Source organism: Bubalus bubalis, chromosome 15 (genome assembly GCF_019923935.1).
Source record: "Bubalus bubalis isolate 160015118507 breed Murrah chromosome 15, NDDB_SH_1, whole genome shotgun sequence".
Taxonomy (NCBI): Eukaryota; Metazoa; Chordata; class Mammalia; order Artiodactyla; family Bovidae; genus Bubalus; species Bubalus bubalis.
Window position 1 is genome coordinate 74,902,066 of NC_059171.1, and position 21,143 is coordinate 74,923,208.

The following is a 21,143-nucleotide window of genomic DNA, read 5'->3' on the forward strand; positions in this document are numbered from 1 at the left end:
TCCCACATGGCATGGCCAAAAAAATTTTTAAATAAAATTCCCAACTGAAAGTCCTGCTTGGTGGGATTTAGGTAGTTCCTCTTCTCTCCTGGTCCCCACTCCCCTCCATGAAAAAAGGGTCATGAGTGCCCTCTGCTTCCCCAAGAGTCATGCAAGTCTGCAGCAGACAGCACGGAGGCACAGGGCCAGCTCCGTGTCCCAGGTCTCACGTCGGGACACTCAGTGACCAAAGGGCCTGGGGTTTAATTCAGGTGACTCTCGCATTGGAAGATGGCTGGATGCCAGTGACAGAAACTGGAGCTCGGAAATCAAAGGGACCAGGGTTCGTGTAATTACGAGCTGGCCCTCAGGCAGCTGCCTCCATCTGGCAGAGCCTGCTTCTTCATCTAACGAGGGGACAGCCCCACCCCGGCTCCCAGCAGGGGGTGAGAGCGGACACTCAGCGCCCGATGAGGCTGACACTGGTGCGCCCAGGGGAAGACCAGGCGGCATCGCCTCCGGCCCGCGGACCTGGGCCTGGGGTTCCGCGGACCTACGGGAAGCTCTGGGCCCGCTCGCCTCTGGAATCCTGGAAGCAGGTAAACAAATGCCTGCCAGACTTCGCAGCCTGCTCCACACCCAGTCAGCTCACGCAGGGCCTGGTCGGGGCTCCCGGGGCTCAAGGCTGTGGATCTCACACTCCATTCCTTCCCTAGGCAACTCTGACGACAGAGCCCGGTATCACGTATCTGAATTTTATTCCAAGTCTCAGAAGCTATTACAGAGATAATGGTCACGTGCAGTTGATTTTCTTCAGGGAAAGCTTACCAAGGCTACCTGCACTGGGGAGCCATGCCAGTCTCAAGGATGAGAAGGAGCTGGGGGGCTGCCTTAGAGGGTGGAGGGTAGTTTTTTTGAGAAGAGATGGCTCCATGGGACAAGTAGGGGTTAGAAAGCAGACAGTGTCCCACGATAAGGGGGTGATCTCTCCACAAGGGGGAGAGAAGGTTCAGCAGGCATGTGCATGTCACCATTGCGTGTGACATCATTCTGTGAAAGGCGGGCTTATGGGCAGCAAGTCCAGAAGTGGAGTGGCCAGTCCACCGTGCAGAGAGTCCACAGGAGAGATGAGAAGGCCAGACAAGGGGCAGGGAGGACGGCCAGAGAGGAGACCGTGGGCACCAGAGTCGTGGGAAGCAGGGCACCAGGCCGAGGCAGCCAGCAGGCTGGGGGTGAGCAGGAGGAGGACTCCAGGAGGACTCAGATTCTAGCTCCAAGGATGGCACAGCACCAGCGAAGGAGGGAAGTGAGCAGAGCAGGTCAGGTGACATGGTGGAGGCCCCAGGCTTGTTGCTGCTGACTGTCCAGCCGTTACACGGGCTCCCGCTCAGCTTCTGACTCTGTGGGCACTTCTTTCTTCTTTCTACCCTGGTCCTCACATCTCAGGTTCCTGCTGCCATTCTGTATCTGAGGTCTGCCTGGGACAGTTACCTAACCCACAAGAATGGCAGCAGAGATGCAGAGCAGAATCAAAGAAACATTTAGCGGGCAAAGTCCAGCAAGTGGCTGGACATGACAGGTGAGAGAGAAACTTCTGGATGAGACACCTGGATGGGGTGGCCAGTCACCAGGACAGAGGCTGTGTGCGGGGGTGGGGGAGGACATTTATAAGGAGCCTCTGGGACCCCAGACCGAGACACAGACTTTGAGCTCAGGACAGGGTTGGGGCAAGGAGGACACATGCCGGTCCCCAGACCACAGCTGTGGGCGAATCCACGGAAATGGCAGGAGTCACACGGCTGCCACTAGTGACAGCCACCAACATGTCCAGTCCTGGCCCGCCCCAGGCACAGAGAGGGTCGCACTCCACGACCCCTTGAAGTTGGGTGGGACCGTGAGGCCAGTTCTGGCCAATGAACTGCACGGGCAGGAATGACAGAGGCCACTTCTGGGCCAACTGTAAGCCTCGGGCCCTCCTCCCCACCACCCAGTGACCAGACATGCTCAGGGCAGTGGCCATTCTCCCCGCCTGATCCCTGGGTGAGCAGAGCCTCCTGGGGGTCTGCAGCAGAATGAGAAGGAAAGCCGGATCTGTGAGCCCACTGCAATGGGGGAGGCTGGTTGAAGGATGTAACCTGGAACACACCAGCAGCACCTGCCATACTGAAGGGCTTAACAGCAGAACTCGACCTCACAGGGCAGCTGGAGAGATGGGAGCAAAGTGGGGCAAGTGGAGGTGGTGGGGGGCGGGGGCTGTCACAGAAAGGTGATACTAACTGTCCCCAAGTCCCACATTTCCAAGCATGCCTCGGACCACATACAGCTGGAGGCCGCTGCACTTCTGCATTTCCCCAATGAGCAGAGGTGAAGCGAGGGTTCGCAAAGCAGCGAGAGCAAACAGACCGTCCCGTTCCACATCTTTCCATGGAGCAAAGGGCACGCTCAGAGGACTGACACCGCTCTGCCTTTCCACCTGCAGACTTCCAAACCCGACTCCTGCAAAGCAGTTTTCAGCCTACGCAGCTACTGATCAAGTCAGCACTTTTGCTAACACAAAGATAGTAGAAGACACCTGAAACACTGTTGTGTGAAATCCTCACAAAGATTGCAGGTGCATCTTAGGTAAGATCTTAGAATAAATGCCTTGTCTTCTTTAGGGAGGATTTAACAAGTATAAAGCAAATTTTTGCAGCTCTCCTTGCATAAAATGACCCCAGAAATAACAAGCTTTGAAAGGTTCAGAAGTCACTTTTATAAACTTGACACATTGATTTCTATAGGCTGTAAAACATTTTTCAAAAACACCAGCTGTTCCACATAATGGCATTAAGCAAAAAAAAAAAAATTTTTCTTTGCCTGGTTTCTTTTACTATTCAGATGCAGAATGAAATAAATAAGTGTTGAATACATAACAAAATTGTTATTTTAACTTGCTATGGTTCAGTGTAGGGAAAAAGCTTATTTTGTTTTCTTCTAATTGTTTTAACAAGCCAAAGAGTCAAGGTCAACTGTTTGAAATGTCACTAAACTGCTCTTTACCAAGCATATATTAAAACAATTATGCAAGAAATTTCCAAATTGTAATATTGTGTTTGGCAAACTGAGGAACGTGGAGCAATCATCACGGGTATGTCAGCCGCTAGGCAGCCGGGTGTTAGGTCATTTCTGCATATTTTAGAGGCTTCAGCAGTGGCCAGAAAGGGAAAAACACCAGGAGCTTCCACCTTTCCATTTGGTATTTGTTAAATTAGAGTCCACTTAGGTCATTCAAATCAATGGACTACGAGGCCACTGTCTATGCAGCTTAGCACTGGAGGAAGCTGATAATCGTACTAGGAAGGACGATGCCTGTCTGCTGCTGCTGAAGAGACTGCCTAATTAATTACAGAATAGAAAATAAAGGTGGGGACTGCACAGGGTAGAACTTGCCTTTCACATGAGGTTAGAGAAAAAGCTGAGAGTGGTACACTGAAACGAACAAAATCAACATCCACAAAGAAGAAAGAAGGCTGGTTTTAAGGCACAACATGGTAGAGCTGGGCCGTCTGCAGGGGAGCAGCAGGGAGTCACGGGTGGTGCCCAGCCCACCTCCAGGGAGCTGTGCGACTCTCAGAGAACCATCTCTCTGCACGTCAACTTCCCCAAGTATAAAGTTATGAAACAGGTTTGAAAAGGGGGGTTTCTAAGCCGATCTTAAAAGATCACACATAGTGTGACTTGGCTGGTGTAACCTCGACATGACAGAATCACTGGGTCGGAGATGAGTGGCTGTGGGGAGGGCTGACTGTGGAGTGGATCACGGGGAGCCCTCATGGTGACGGGCAGTCCTGCCTCCTGACTGCTGTGGTGGCCACACAGCCCTACACGTGTGATGAACGGCGATGAGGATGAACTACGCAAACAGTATCTCACCGTCAGGGCTCCTGATCCTGACACCACCGCACTACAGCTCCGAGAAACATCACCGCTGCGGAGAGCAGGGTAAACGGTCCGAGACCTCTCTGTACCATCTTTGCAACTCCCTGTTATCCCACTAATTGTTTTCAAAATATGAAGTTTTTTACTTTTTCAAGGGTTGACTTGGAATCAGACCCTTATTCTCTGTGGACCCTATGATTTGAAATAGTTTATCTGCAAACTGCACTTAATGAAGAACATTCCTTTGCCCGTATTTACTGATCAAATATGTATGACTGCCTTACTTCACAACTTTCACAAAAATACAATTTCCAGAGGGATCAAAAATACAGATAAAGAATGAAACCATACAAATAACAGAGGAATATATAGAAGGTTGCTTTTTATCATTTGGGGTATATAGATAAGTGTCCTAAGCTACGATAAGAAGGGCATGAAATTTGACAGTAGTGACAAATGCTGATATTTAAAACTTCAGTAAAATGCAAAAGGAAAGAAAAAGCAATTCTGCACATGAAAAGACAAATGATAAAGCTGGAAAATATCTTCAGAATATCTGGCAATCCAAAAGTGTAGTAAGTAAAAACCATGAGCAAGGAATGCCCCAAATTACACATAAGACAAAAACCTGAATATCTGCAACGACATCGCCCACTAGTGACCAGGCAGATAAAATTCACAGCACATAAGATTAACCATTTCAGAATGAACAGCCCAGTGGCATTTACAGCATCCATAATGTTATGAAACCACCACCTTTATCTAGATACAAAACCTTTCCTATCATTTAAAATAAAACTCATTAAACAGTTTCTCCCCATCCTCCCCTCTCCTCCAACCCCTGGTAATTACCAACTGTCCTCTGTCTCTATGGATTTATCTGCTCTAAATATACATGGAATCATATGATATGTGACCTAAAAGATGCCCTATTAGTCTGGGAATTACATTACTAGATATTTACCTAAGATAACAAAGGCACAAGTACAAAATATAATAATAATAGAATCAAATTGTAGGCTCAAGATTATACACCTGTGTATTTTTTTTGTTTTCTGTTTTTTAATCAGGGAGAAAAATTTTAAACAGTATTCAATGTCGATCAACTGGAGACCGATGAAGGAAAACTTAAGGCTCACACACACAGTGAAATGCTGTGCAGCCTTTAAAAATAACGAAAATCTCCATTTACTGACTCTTTCATCAGAAAGCAGAGCATCGCAATCAAAAGCACAGACCCTGCAGCCAGACTATGTGAGTTAAGAGTACAGCTCCGGCCCTTACGGGCTGTGTGATGTTGGCAGACTCCCGACGGCTCTGCCTCAGTTTCCTGTCTATAAAGTGGGCGTGACAATAGTGTCCTCAGTGCCGCTGTGAGAAGGAATGAGCGAAGAGTGTACAAGTACTGAGAACAATGTCTGCAACACAGAAAGTGCTACAAACAGCGTGTTGAAGAAAAAAATACATGACATGAAAAATTTATCCGCTCCATTAACTGCATGAAAAAAGAACACAGAACATTATGTATGACCCCCAATTACTGAAAAATGTATGTGAACATACACAGAATGTAGGTCTCTCTTCACTCTTATATACAGTGTAATAGAAATTATACCTAGGCAGTGAAATTGTGCACTATTTTTACTTTCTTCTAGTATTTTTTATATCATTACAGGTATTAAAAAAGGAAAACAAATGATAACACCCAATTGGTACTTTTGGACACTTGGAACCTCAACTAGCCTGTGCTTTCTAGGAGGGAAACTGGCAAAATGTAATACACTTTCTGGCCCAGTAGTTCTACTTTCAGGAATTTACCCTATAAAAATAACATACACATATATACACATATACAAATGCACACATGTACATAAGGGAATATTTATTCAAGTAATATTTATAACAGCAAAAAAAAAAAACAAGGGAACAACCTAACTTTCATTAGAGGCACCACGGTCGGCACAAACAACGGGAAACTTACCATATCGCATGGAAAAATGATGCCACAGAGCTCCAGGAAAGACACTCTCTGCAAAACCTGTGAACACCCAGGTGAAGAGCCTGCACTCTGCTGTGTGGGGGAGACACCAGAGTGGGTCTCAGGAAGAAACCCCGGGGAAGCACAGCCTGGGGGCAGGGGGGAGGGGAACCCCGTGGACAGGACTGAGCCTCTCAGTTACTCCTAGGCCTGGGAGGAGGCAGCCGGAATGTCCGGCATCGCCAAAGAGGGAAATTCCCCGATCTCTAACCACGGCCGTGCAGAAAGCCCAGGGGTCTCCCAGAGGGGGCTGACAGACAAGCCAGCCACAGGGAGGCACTGAATCAGAACAGATTCTCAACAGGGGCTAGAGCTGGCCCCTCTGACTACGCCGTGACGACCACTAAGGGTCAGTGCAGGAAACGCGGGGGCGGGGTGCATGTATGTGAGCGTGAGACACACTCAGAGGGCCACGGGGGGCAGCTCGGTGAGGTGACAGGCCAGGGAGCTCCTCCACAACCACGTCCAGTAGGAACAAGTGCGCTGGGGGCCGGCGCCTCAGGTACAGTGCTGTGAGCTCCTGCCCCTCTCTCCCCAGGCCATCCCACTGCTGATTTCTGTGTGTCTGCCAAAGCACCTGAGGCTCTGAAGCAAGACACTGCTTCCCCAAAAACCACAGGGCTCCCCGCCTCCACTTCCCACACGGCAGGCGCTCATACTCTGTCTTAGGACGGCTGCCACCGCGCTCGCTGCCTCATCTCGCCTGAATCCTTGTCTGTTATTTGCAACAGCCCCTGCAGCCTAGTAAGAGTTCATGTGGTCACCCTGAGAGCAGTTCTTTAAAGGAAAGAGCACTTTATGGGCTCTACAACTGGCACAGGTGTTGGCAATGAGTCTTGGCCACCAACTCGATGTCCGACGAATCTTAGGTGGTGAGTGCGAGCATGCTAAGTCGCTTCAGTCGTTTCCGACTCTCTGCGACCCCATGGACTGTAGCCCGCCAGGCTCCTCTATCCACAGGATTCTCCAGGCAAGAATACTGGAGTGGGTTGCCATGCCTTCCTCCAGGAGATCCTCCTGACCCAGGGATCAAACCCAAGTCTCCTGCCTTGGCAGACTTCTTTACCCCTAGCGCCACCTGGGGGGCCCATTAGGTGGTGCATTCCCTCAATAATGTGCTCAGTTCAGTTCAGTTCAGTCGCTCACTCTTTGCAACCCCATGGACTGCAGCACACCAGGCCTCCCTGTCCATCACCAACTCCCGGAGCTTGCTCAAACTCATGTCCATCGAGTTGGTGATGTCATCCAACTATCTCATCCTCTGTTGTCCCCTTCTCCTCACGCCTTCAATCTTTCCCAGCATTAACGTGCTAGGATTTTATAAACCAAGGGCCTTGCTTCACTGTTGGGAGGTGTTTCTAGGACTGAAGAACTGGGGTTCAGAGTCAGACAGTCTGGGTTCAAAGGCCAGGAGGATCCCTTTCTAATTAAAAGACCCTGGATAAACTGCTTCCCTTCTTAGTGTCTAAATGCTCTTGCCTGTGACACAGGAAGGGCAGCAGCAGCACCGCGTCCACAGGGCTGTGAAGGACAGTGCCAGTTAACACGTGCGGGGAGCTTTGCAACGGCAGGTGCGCTTGTAAGCACTGCAGAAAGTCCTGTCTCACTGAATCCTCCAAGCAACCAAATTAGCTAGTGTTGTTTTTATTCCCATTTTACAGAGGAGGAAAATGAAGCAGAATAAAGTTACTAAGTACTGGAGCTGCGATTCAAATCCAGGCAGCCAAAGCCCAAAGCCCACATCCTGAACCAGAGCCCAGGTGATGTGCGCATGTGCTCAGTCACTCAGGAGAGTCCTACTCTTTGTGACTCCATGGACAGTAGCCTGCCAGGCTCCTCTGTCCATGAGATTCTCCAGGCAAGAATACTGCAGTGGGTTGCCATTTCCTACTCTAGGGGTAAAGTACTTAGCCTGGCACAAAACAGTAAGAACTTTCTACATTCTTAGACATATTCTGAAAACTTCGAAACTGGTTGCAAGAATCAAACGAGGACAACAGCCCACGGCAGAGGCCCTTGCTGTTTCACTCCTCCTAGACAGGTGTCTGGGAGACTTTCCCACTCATGCACACACTCTCTTCAGCCTCTCTTAGAAGCTGCTTCAGAGCCGAAGCCTTGCCAAGCTCTTACCTGAAGGCAGCACCTGGTATCCTGTATGTTCTTCAAGAGCGCCGGCCATAGTTGAGGCCGTCAAGGTCACTCAAAGGGGCTCAAGCATCCTAACCTCGGCCTTTCTGCTCACTGGGCCCGACAACATGGCTCCGGAATAAGAGAAGCCCCCCCCACCACAATGAGAAGCACCCCCTGTACCCCAACTAGAGAGTGGCCCCTGCTCTCCACAGCTAGAGAAAAGCCCACGCAGCAATGCAGACCCAGCACGGCCATAAATAAAGGATTAAATAAAATTATTTTTAAAATCTTTAAAAAAAAAGTTCAAATGAGACAGCTGGTTTAAAAAGAGGGGGTGCAAGCCGTGGGCGCCCCCTGCCGGGGTGCGCTCTTACCTGCGTCCCCCTCCGCCTCGCCCAGGTTCAGCACGATGATGCAGATGTGCTTACGGAGCTGGCGCGGGTTGGAGAACTTGCGGCAGCACTTGCTGCACTCCAGGCTGCTCCCTTCCTCGGGGGCCCGCACGCCGTCCGCGCCTGGCAGGGTGCTGCGCTCCGCCAGCTCCTCCTCGGGGCTGGGCTTCTTCGTGGACCCCTTGGGCCTGCCTCTCTTCCTCTTCATGACTGAAAACTCTGCGGAGGAAACCAGAGGGCACCGTGGGGTCACAGAAGGCAACAGGGTAGGCCATGCACTCGGTTTCCAAGCGTGGAAATACGTCTGTTTCCACGGGGAGCTCACATGGTACAGAATCCACCTGCAGTGCAGGAGGCCTAGGTTCCACCCCCACGTGGGAAAATCCCCTGGAGAAGGGGATGGCTACCCACCACCCCAGCATTCTTGCCTGGAGAATTCCATGGACGGGGATGCCTGGCCCAGCTACAGTCCATGGGGTCGCCAAGAGTCGGACAGGACTGAGCAACTAACACTTTTGCTTCCCACATTTTATTTAAAAAAGGAAAGCTTGAAGCAGTTCCAGAAATGAGCAGCTGCAGACAATCACTTAGTGCTAACATCTCTGCACCTCTGTGCTATTACACAGTCAATTCTGTAATCATGTGATTCACGAATATTAATTTATCAGAACCTATGCACTGTGCCTCTTCCATAAAGTGGGGAAGGTTTTAAGCTGTGACTGTCAGCTCCAGTTCACAAACCAGGCTCCTTAGAAACCACCATTTCCACTGAAAACTAGTTCTCAGAAACTTGCTAAGGACTGTCTCTGCAAAGGGTTCTCAAAGGCTGCTTAGCTTTTCATGCTCTTAATGAGTTATACAACTATTCCAACTATTTAAGCCATCATGATTATTAGGTCCAAATTGTTCTGATGGAAAAGAGACAAAAATAATTGCAATCTAAAGCCAAAGATTATAGGGCTAGAGACAATATTTTTCAAGTTTCCTGGAGGCCAGAGGATTTAAATGTCATCATCAGAGCTGCTTTGGAGCAAGTTTCAAATCATTTTTCACCTCTTATCTCTTCTTAATTAGCATTCATTTTTAAGGCATTCATCTCCAAAGGAAGGTGGGAATTAAGACGGGTGAGTGGGCTGAGGGGGCCTCCTGCCGTTGTAGGCAGGTGGAGTGCTGTCTTAGGTGATGCAATTTGAGGGGTGCCCTGGCCGGCACAGCCTGACTGCCCTGCCATCACTGGAGAGCCATGTGTCTGGCTAAGGCATGGCATATCAGCAGCCAGCCGTCTTTGCATCTGAACATCAGGGCAGAGGAAGGGTCCTAGGTTCTAGCACCATCTTGGGGGAATGGTCATCTATGCAATTATGATGTGTTCGGGGTCCCTCCTGCTCTCCCTGTGGTTGTGCCCAAGAAAGCATCACCCACAGTGCCCCCTGCTGTCACTGTGAGGACCCTTTAAGGGGGTCACCTGGGCTCCCAAATCAGACAGAGAAGCCACAGGGGCAGGAGAGGAGGGCAGGAAGGCTCTGCAGGGGAAGTGCAGAGAGACAATGTGGGCTCTGATGGAGGTGCCTGCTCGGACGTGGGGTCCCCAGGAACTCAAGAGAGGGGGACTGAGACAGGGGAGCTCTTGCAGGAGCAGGGTTTCCACTGAGCTGCAGGGCCAAGGCAGGTGCTCCTTGACCTAGAGCTCCAAGCCAGAGCCTTCCATGGCCGGGGCAGCCAACTGATTCACCATCACTGCTTGCCTCCATCTCGCTGGGCTTGTTGGGGAACAGGCTCCCCTGTCGGCCCCGAGATCTTAGCAGGAGAATGACAGCTGTGGGGACAGGAGGCCCAGCCACTGTGTACAGGAGGCTGGGGAGGGAGGTGAAGAGAGAAACGTGCAAAGTAAGGACAAACCGCTCACCTCAGAGCCATTAAAACTCTCCTCCTGATTATTCTTTACAACAGCAGCTTACTGGAGCAGCAGTTAATAGCTGGAGGAGCAGAATGAGCGGAGAGGCTGTAAACCGCCCACCGCATGTCACATCCGCCAAGCTCGGGACATGTGTCACAGGACAGTTTACTGCCCTGCGGACAGAGGTCCTCCTCTGACGTGTCCTGAGGATGCAGCTGTGCAGTGGAGGGGGGCTTCATCCGTGCAGAGGTCCGGCCTCTGCCCTTGGCCACATGGGTGGCCCCTAGGCCCCGGGAAGGCCCAGGCTGACCGCAGTGCCCGTGTACCCGGGGGCTTGGCCGCGGGACTGTCTACACAGGGGTTTGTTTTTGGGGCTCTGTGACAGGTGAGGTCAGGTCTGACCTCTGAACACAGTCTGACCTCCTGGGGGAGCTGGAGACTGGGGGCCAGTCACGCAGGTGGGCATCGTCAAACTCCATAAAAACTCTGGACACCAAGGACTTGGGTGAGTGTCCCTGGCTGGAAACACTCCTAAGTCCTGTTGTATAACGTAGCTGCAAGAAGACAGCGGTGTCCAGGACACCATGGGGGGTGGAGGAGGACCGAAGGCCCCGTGTCTGGAACCCCTGGGCCCCCAACCGCACGCTGGCATCACCGCCTTTGGCCTGTTCTGACCTGCACCCTTTTTGTTTAGAACTGCCTTCCAAGTACAGAGCTTTCCTGAGTTCTGTGAGTCATTCTAGAAGACTAGTGAACCTGAGGGAGTCCTTTGGGTCCCCCAAATTTGCACCTAACTGAAAAAGTGTGGGAGGCCCTGGGAACCCCAGATTTGCAAGGTGCCTGCAACCCTGTTTCCTGGTTGTGCTGGGTCTTCATTGCTGCAGTTTTCTCTGGTTGAGGCCAGCGTTGGGCCGCACAGGCCTCTCGTGGCGGTGGCTTCTCTTGTTGCAGAGCACAGGCTCTAGGCGCGCTGGCTTCAGGAGCTGCAGCTCACACCTCTAGAGCTCGGGCTCAGGGCTCGTGGCTCACGGGCTTTACTTGTTCCATGCCATGTGGGATCTTCCCAGACCAGGGATCGAACCTGTGTCCCCTGCAATGGCAGACGGATTCCTATCCACTGTACCACCGGCATCAGCAATCCTGAGCAGATGTAGAAGCCTTGTGGGAGCCGTGCCCTCCATCTCAGCTTCAGGTTCAGCACTCATCGCTGCAGGGTACCCAGAGTCCGCTCCATGGGGATATGCAGAGCACATTGCAGCCGCACCACCCATGGGTGCCACCCCCTCCCAGTGCAGTGGTACCGCAGCCCGGCCGACCAGACCCAAGAGTGGTCTGCATCCCCCAGCACTGACCCGGTGTCCCACCCAGCAGGCGCCCCGCAAATCTTGGTGAATGAACTCAACTAGCAGGGTGCAATCTGCTGTCAAGGAGTAAACATAAAATCAACCCCGAAAGCTTTGGGAAACCTCTAACATGATGGTGACGAAGTGAATCTTACATCTGACCACATCCATAATTCAGATCCTCAAGACCAATTAGCAGCTAAAAATGAAATTTTCATAAGTGAACCTGGAAGATTTAAGCACTGAAAACGAGCTGCTGCCATCAGCTACCCGCGTGGTACAAATTCTCCAGCGGAGAATCCTGGAAGTGGGCAAGGAAGAACCTGGCACCTCTACCGGCACACGCTGTGACGGCATCTCAACGGACGAAGCGTCAGTTCCTCATCCTCCTCCCTGAAGCCCTGTACTCAGGTGCCACCGAACTCTGTGGACTTTGTCCTAAAGATGTCTGCTCAGTAAACGCCCTCTCGGTGCACCCAGACCCCCGCCCACCATCTCAGCCGCCCGCCTTCCGCGCTGATCTCTCTTGGCCTCCATCCCTTGTCTCACTGCCGCCCCCTTGCGCTAGAACTTCCCATGGTCCTCGAGCAGTTTGCCCCATGACTCTCAGACCTGGCTTTTCAGGCCCCTCAGCACATAGTTCAACCCTGCACGTGCACACAAGTGCGTGTGCAAACACACACACACATACACAGCTTTGTGCTTGCTCCCTCTCTCCCCCCACCACCCACTCACTCGGGGCAACGTCCAAGGCCTCCCTAAATATGTGGAGATGACACCTGTCTCTTTTTACTTACCTGTACTGCTCCCCCTCTTGCATCCCGATCAGAATCCAAATCCTGTTGCAAACCCTAACACTTCAGGCCCCGTTCAAATCCCAGTATGTCCTCTGTGAGATGGTTCATCCCCCAGTTGCCGTGTGAGGCACACACATGTACAAACTCTCCCACACCGTTTCCTGGCTGTGCTTCCCTTCCCCACCGTCGATCACACACCCTGAGGTGTGAGCTGCCTTCAGCTTCAAGTCCCACAGGGTCTGGGGCAGTGCTGGAGGCACAGTGCACACTCCATACAAGAAATGCACATTGTCAAAACGATGGTTTTCCCAGTAGTCATGTACGGATGTGAGCGTGGGACCATAAAGAAGGCTGAGCACCGAAGAATTGATGCTTTTGAACTGCGGTGTTGGAGAAGACTCTTGAGAGTCCCTTGGATGAGAGTCCCACTCTAAAGGAAATCAACCCTGAATATTCACTGGAAGGACTGATGCTGAAGTTGAAGCTCCAATACTTTGCCCACCTGATGTGAAGAACTGACTCACTGGAAAAGACCCTGATGCTGGGAAAGACTGAAGGCAGGAGGAGAAGGGGAAGGCAGAGTATGAGATGGTTAGGGACCACAATCAACTCAATGGATGTGAGTTTCAGCAAACTCCAGGAGATAGTGAGGACAGGTGTCAGGGAGCATTTAACAGGAGGATTCCTGCGTGCTGTTTTCTCTCTCTCAAGGATTCTCTGTTCCTTATCAGTTCCTATTCCGAGAACAAGTAGAGCTGCACACAGTTCTCAGGACTGAGGTCATAAGATGAGACATGCAGTGACTCTTTTCAGCGTCAGCGACCTTGTATGTATTAGACTATCCATATTGTGGCTATCAATAAAATTTCATCCTGTGTAATAGCTGAGTAATCATCTTACTAAAGATATATAAGTCTACACTTCTGCTAATAAAGCACCCTTGCTCTCTCAGAGCTTGGGTCCCCATGTCTTTCTTTCTCTCTCTCTCTCACTTTCTTATCGTCAACTCCAGACCACCAGGTTCCAGTCCATTAAAGGACCGAAACAGACAGGGAAGCCTGGTGTGCTGCAGTCCATGGGGTTGAAAAGAGTTGGATACAACTGAGCTACTGAACAAAGTCATTTCCTAACAGGAAAGGAAGCAGTTAGAAAACAAGTCATTTCCTACGTCCCAACTTTCCACCAGAAAGGAAGAGGTGAGCCATGGTGCACCTCGAGTCCATCTCAGATCCAGTCTGGGGATAACTTCCTCACGGTCAGAAAATCACCCTTGCAGATCCAAGGCCCGAACTAGCAAGGGACAGAAAGAACCAGCTGGCATTGTTTAAATTTAATCAAAAGACAACGTGAGCACTATGAAAAAAAATCTCGACATTATCAAGAATCTAATAACATAAGCCCTTTATTTGTACATCACTCAAGTCTGTGAGGCACTTTCCCAGCTATTATCTCATTTTATCTTCATAAAAATCTTGAGATAGATGCAGCAAATGTAACTCCTCATGGGAGAAGAAATCAAGGACCCAAAGGTTTGAGGAACTTGGCACGGTTTCCAGAACTTGCCACTGAACTGGGCAAGGCTGGGACATGGGTTCCTTCTTCCCGGCCCGGGTTTTTCTGCTGAGCCACGTGGTCCTTGGGTCCATTCTGGATGCGGGAATGAAACCAAGACCCACACTGCTGAGAACAGTGGCCGGGAGTTAAGCCAACCTGGTTCAAATCCACCAGCCTCAGCTTCTCTCTCTTTTTAATAAAGACTGTATACCTTTTATTTTAATACTTGACTTTATTTTATTTATTTGGCTGTGCCAGGTCTTAGCTGAAGCACGTGGAATCTTTAGTTGCGGCATGCGGAATCTAGTTCCCTGACCAGGGATTGAACCCAAGGCCCCCTGCATTGGGAGTGTGGAGTCTTAGCCACCAGACCACCAGGGAAGAAACTGACCCCCCAGACTCAGTGCCTAACACAAAAAATAAACACGAAACCGCTATTTTATAAAAAGTCACTATTAAATAAAAAGCAGCCCATTAAAATGCCAAGCATAGCACTTAAGAAGTGAAGGATAAACGGCAAGGGTTCCTTACTCTGGCTCCAGTCATGAATATGCTGACTTGGGCCATCTCTGAAGACACTATTACCCTCCCAGCCTGTCCACTGTGAGATCGTGCGATTTCTCGACGTACACATATTCTTGTTCATTAAGGCACTTTCTCCTCGATTTCTTCATTTTAAAACATCTCACACACCGAAAAGGCCAGTACAGAACTAGGGAGTACAAATTCCGCTCTGCCTAAAAACAAGGATAAAGCCAGCCCTCCAGCTCCTGCTCTGCAGCTCCATCTATAGTCACACCAGTTCAAGAATTTAGGAAAATTGTGGAGCATTAACTCTGCCACGCCTGACAGTCAGCCTCTCTGACGCGTAGTCCCCAGGAGCCCAGGCAGCAGCAAAGAGACAGTGAACGGTGCCAGTGCCCAGGGATACAGCAGAGGCAGTTATGGGACAGATCAAGAAATGGGGAGGGGGAGGAAGAGAGGAAAGCAAGACGAGGTCCTGTTAAACATCCGAAAGGGGGAGCGACGGAAGAACCAGAACCCGGCTCTCAGGAGACCCACGCAAATCCCTCCCAGGGTAAGCTCAGCGTCCCCACCTCCACCAGGATGAACAAGCATGCACACACACACTCACCCATCTCACAACACTCGCATCAGACCTGTACTTACCCATCACACACACTCACCCGTCACACACACTCCCATCAGACCTGCTCCCACCCATCACATACACACTCACCCATCACACACACTCACCCATCTCACACACTCACATACACACACTCTCATCACACACACTCACCCATTACACACACACTCCCATCAGACCTGCTCCCACCCATCACATACACACTCACCCATCTCACACACTCACCCATCTCACAACACTCGCATCAGACCTGTACTCACCCATCACACACACTCACTCATAACACACACACTCCCATCAGACCTGTACTCACCCATCACACACACACTCCCATCAGACCTGCTCCAATCCATCACATACACACTGACCCATCACACACACTCATCCATCTCACACACACACACTCCCATCAGACCTGCTCCCACCATCACATACACACTCACCCATCACACACACTCACCCATCTCACAACACTCACCCATCTCACAACACTCACATCAGACCTGTACTCACCCATCACACACACTCACCCATCATACACACACTCCCATCAGACCTGTACTCACCCATCACACACACACACTCCCATCACACACACACTCCCATCAGACCTGCTCCCACCCATCACATACACACTGACCCATCACACACACTCACCCACCTCTCTCACACACACACACTCATTACACACACACTCCCATCAGACTTGCACCTACCCATCACATACACACTCACCCATCTCACACACACACACACTCATCACATACACTCACCCATTACACACACTCCCATCAGACCTGCACCCACCCATCACACACACTCATTCATCTCACAACACTCCCATTAGATCTGTACTCACCCATCACACACACAGACTCCCATCACACACACACTCCCATCAGACCTGCTCCCACCATCACATACACACTCACCCATCACACACACTCACCCATCACACACACTCACCCATCTCACACACACACATACTCACCCATTACACACACACTCCCATCAGACCTGCACCTACCCATCACATACACACTCACCCATCACACACACTCACCCATCTCACACACACACATACTCACCCATTACACACACACTCCCTTCAGACCTGCACCCACCCATCACATACACACTCACCCATCACACACACTCACCCATCTCACAGCACTCCCAAAGGCCTGTACTCACCCATCACACACACTCACCCATCACACACACCCATCTCACACACACACACACACACACACACAAATTCACACACACCTACCCATCACACATACACTCTCATCAGACCCACATTCACACACTTCAATCAGACCCACACTCACCTATCACACACACCCATCCATCATATACATACACCTCATCACACACACTCACCCATGACACACACACACTCCCATCAGACCCACACTCACCCATCACATACACACATACTCATCACATACACATGCAGCCCATCACACACATAGTCAACCATCACACATACACACTCAACCCATCACACACACACCCATCAGACACACACTCACCGCCACACACACTCACAGATACAACCACACATTCACACGCACACATTCTTTTATATACTCATACAAACACAGAAGAGGAAGAATAAACTTGGTCCATTAGGGAATTTTTTTCTTGGAGCAGAGCCAGAGATTTTATTAGGAAGAAGGGAGAAAAAAATGAAAAGTTCTTTTGCAGACCACTTCCAACATGAGCAAAAGAGATTAAAAGGCTATAAAATAAACCAGAGGACTTAGGAAGCTTCATGTTATAAAGGGAGGCCAAAATAATAAATCAATTACTACACAGTTAGAGGTTTAATTAAACCGTTTCCAGCATCTTTCAACTTAAAATGAATTGTGAAGGTTAAACCTGAATGAAAATCATTAGAGAGGAAACTGAGATTCTGGAAGTCTCAAATTTTATGGGCTTGGACAAAGAGGAAAGGAAGGACTCGGGGCTCTTAATGAAAGACTTTTGAAGAAATGTTCTCATATTAATAGTCTAAATCTAATTAGAATCTTAAGAAATACTTTTTTAAATTAAACAGGCAACTAACTTTTCAGTATATACTCTCTCTCATACACACACACACACAGAAAATGTATGCAAGAAAAATTTAAGTCAAAAGTAAATTAGTAAATGAAGGAAAATAACTTCTAAAAGAAGTTTAGTGGTAAGAACCTGATTATGCCCCGAGCGCCACAGGACCACCGCGGTCAGGCCTCTCAGGATGGCTGTTCCCCTGCTCCCTGTCCATCCCCTGCCCAACCAGGCTGCTGTGTCTACACCCTCCCAACAGGAGTGACCCTCGTTTGTATTGGGCTGGCCAAAAAGTTCATCCGGGCTTTTCCGTAACAGTGAACTTCTGGGCCAGCCCAGTACTTGCCCCAGGCCTCAGCTAATGATAGCTCATCCAAGGGGTGGTGACGGGCGCGCCTCTAACTGGTTTCCCTGGTAATTAATGAGCCCACCTGACACTGATTCCCCTGCTACTGACAACACCCCCTGCCCCTGGGGAGCACAGGCCGCCCCCATGCGCAGCCCGCCGTCCACTGCACGTGGTGGGGTGTTGCTCCAGGACTCGGCTTCCGTGTGTGAGCCCCCCATCCGTTAAACCACCGATGTCTCTGTTGCTGACACCAGGCTCTTCCTTGGGTCTTGCGCTTGTGCTTGGGTCAAGCAGGTGCAGCCCAACAATCAGCAGAGTGGCCAGGAGACCGAGGAGACTCCTGTGAGCACTAAGATGTCAAGATGTCAGGAAATACAGGATGGGATATGGAAAGCCTGGGGGCCTGTCCGTTAACATGGTGGGGGGTAGGGAGGGGGGGCACGGCACTCCGAAGTTACAGGGAAATCCCAGGGAGGTTGATCTTGCTGAATGGGGGCTGCCAAGTGCTCTGGAGAACAGTGGCCTCTTCACAGTTCTGCTATTGTATCACAGTGAGCCTTTTGTTGTTGGTTAAGCTATCAACAGCATTCTGGGCTTCCCAGGTGGCCCAGTGGTAAAGAATCTGCCTGCCAATGCAGGAGATGTGGGTTCTCTTCCTGATCCCTGGTCACAAAGGGGCTGATGTGACTGAGCACACAGCACCCAAGGCAGCTTTCTAGGAGGAAATGGACTGAGCACACAGCACCCAAGGCAGCTTTCTAGGAGGGACTGGTATTGTGCCTTCGAAATGAAAATTATCTACCTGGACTCTCTGGAATGTTGGCCTTTTGTGATCTCTAAAAGTAAAGGAGAAAAAAAGAGCTTTTAGATAAACTCTAGCAATAACCATGTCTTGGGAATAAGAACTCTTGAGATTTCATTCCCCCCTCAACCAGTTTGGAGGAGCCTATGTGGGCAACTGACCAGATTTATTTTGCAAATGGATTGGTTTTAATTGGCTGTGCTTGGTGGAGACGAGGATCATTTTAGACAGAACAGTGTTATATTTCAGTGGACACTGAATTCTAATTTTGCTAGCTGAGGTCTGTATTTGTGAAAGTTACTGCATTAGCCGTGCTTTTGCCATGATGCTGTTTTGTTTAGTTGCTCAGTCATGTCCGACTCTTTGTGACCCCCTGGACTGTAGTCCCCCAGGCTCCTCTGTCCATGGGACTCCCCAGGCAGAAGTGCTGGAGTGGGCTGACATTTCCTACTCCAGGGGATCTTCCCGACCCAGGGATCGAAGCCACGTCTCCTGCATTGGCAGGCGGATTCTTTACCGCTGAGCCACCTGGGGATGGAGAGAAAATTATCTAGTGAAATTGTCACAGGGTATGACTGCTCATGACGTGTAACACTGCTGCTTCAAGTCTGCTGCTAAAGGCACACGCACAGTGACAGCTGGGTATAAGGGATACGACGTAGAGCCTATAAAGAAGTGTCTCCCCAATAACAAACCTCTGAGCCTGTTTGCGAGACCTGGTTAGCTTTTCCCCAGCATGAATGACCAGGTGAATATAAAGGAGGCCTAGACCCGGGAGACCCGATCTGAACCAGGGGTGGGAGCTAGCACCCCAGCATCACAGGACAAATATTTTTGATCATCAGTGCTTTCTACTGGAAGATCTACGATCAAAAGGGGAAACAATGGAAAATCTGCATGTACTGAGGCATGAGGAAGTCATTCTGGTGTATACACGGTTTATCTTTGCCTTCATGGACCAGTGCAGCCTGCTTTGTGGCCTTTCAGACACATACTGCACACTCACTTTGACCACTGAGGAAGGGAAATGCATTTGAAAGCCAAAATGAAGCAGCACAGTTCAGACATCCAAGGTAAAAATTGGTGGCCGTTGTATATGGGGTTTTAGACGTGTTCTTATATTACTGCAGGGTTTTCTGAACTATACTGCAAGCTATGTGCTAAGTCGCTTCAGTCATATTCAACTCTTTGCAGCACTATGGACCATAACCCACCAGGCTCCTCTGTCCATGGGGTTCTCCAGTCAAGAATACTAGAGTGGGTAACCACTTCCCTCTCCAAGGGATCTTCCCAACCCAGGGATCAAACCTGTGTCTCTTAGGTCTCCTGTGTTGGCAGGTGGTATTGTCTCAGCTGGGGTCACTGCTTGTGTTGGCTTAATGGTCACGCTCTCCCCTGTGCTGTACTTATCAGGTGTCTTACATTTAGTCCCTCGTCTAAGAGAGGAAGTCTAAGGACAGAGCAGCAACCCACCTCCCTGTGAAATGAGTCTAACTGCTGCGTCTCCAGTGAGACACAACCATCCGCCTCCTCTGGGCTCCCATGAAAAGTCAACCAGCTACTGTGCCAACGTGGAGACTATGGCCATGGTGCGGAAAGTCCCTCCACCTTCCTGTCCCACGGGCCAGTACGTCAGAAGGACCCCATCGGTAAGGGTCACCATATGACTGACCGCCTATGAGTTCCCCGGGCTGGGCTGTCTGAAGTGAAATGGGATTAACTGTTTTCTCTTTGGAAAGACCTAAGGGGTCACCTCTAATGGCACCCAACACAACACGGGCTGGCAGCCTGTCTTCTGACTGCTGACTCCTGGCGAGGCCACCAGAATGCTTCCATTAAAACTGGGCCTCCCCTCCCCGAGGGGGTGGCTCTGGGTGTGTGAGACAACCAGGGGTGGCTGGACTTTCCCTATAACGGCCAGGGCGTGGCAGCCATTGACCTCGTAAGCACCCGGCTCCAGAATCTGCCCACACCATGACAAAGGGCTGTCCTTAACCTACTAGACGCCTTCCTCTCGACGCCCTGGCTGCTGCTGTCTGCACTAGGTTTGTGGTGTCCGGGTGCAGTGCCTCCAGCACACCTGACCCCGGGAATATCACAGAAGACGGACTGCCAGGACTGTGAGGGTCGCTCGGGGTGCGGAGCGAGGCAGTGCGTGGCCAGGCCTCTCCCGGTGGCTGCTCCCTTGCTCTCTGTCCATCCCCTGCCCGACCGGGCGGCTTCATCTATGCCCTCCTGACATGAGTGACCCTCATCTATACCCACCCCAGCTAATGAGAGCTTTTTAGTGGAGCGGTGAGGGGCATGCCCCTCTACCAGTTTCCCCAGTAACTAATGAGTCCACCGACATCAACTGCCCTACTACTGGACATCTCCCTTCCCCTCAGAAGTGAAGACTGCCCCCAAGTCCTGCCCGCTGTCCGCCACACACAGGGACGTGTCGCTCCAGGGCCCTGCTTCAGACGTGTAAACCCCCATCCATTAAACCACCAATGCCTCTATTGCTGACTCTAGGCTCTTTCTTGGATCTGGAAGGTGGGCGAGTACAGGGCTTATAGGTTTGTGCAGTGCAACCCAGCAAACGTGCAAGCGTGCATACCCAGATCTCACTCTCCGACTTACTAGAGCAGCGGTTCCCAACCTTTTTGGCACAAGGGAGTGGTTTCGCAGAAGACAATTTTTCCACGAACCAGGGTCCAGAGGGGAGAGGAGGAATGGTTTGGGGATGATTCAAGC

At 50.5% G+C, this 21,143-nt stretch overlaps 1 protein-coding gene across 2 annotated transcripts in view; it reads right to left on the bottom strand.

Annotated features, from left to right (window-relative positions):
• The window catches only part of ZFAT (zinc finger and AT-hook domain containing), a 158,532-nt gene that overhangs the window by 108,129 nt on the left and 29,260 nt on the right, over positions 1-21,143 (bottom strand). The window contains exon 3 of one of the 2 annotated variants that reach the window (XM_025265571.3): positions 8,440-8,676. The exons of the other annotated variant lie outside the window; for it this stretch is intronic. Within the exon in view, the coding sequence (XP_025121356.3) occupies positions 8,440-8,676 (237 nt within the window). The remainder of the gene's footprint in view (positions 1-8,439; positions 8,677-21,143) is intronic. 2 annotated transcript variants of the gene reach the window in all.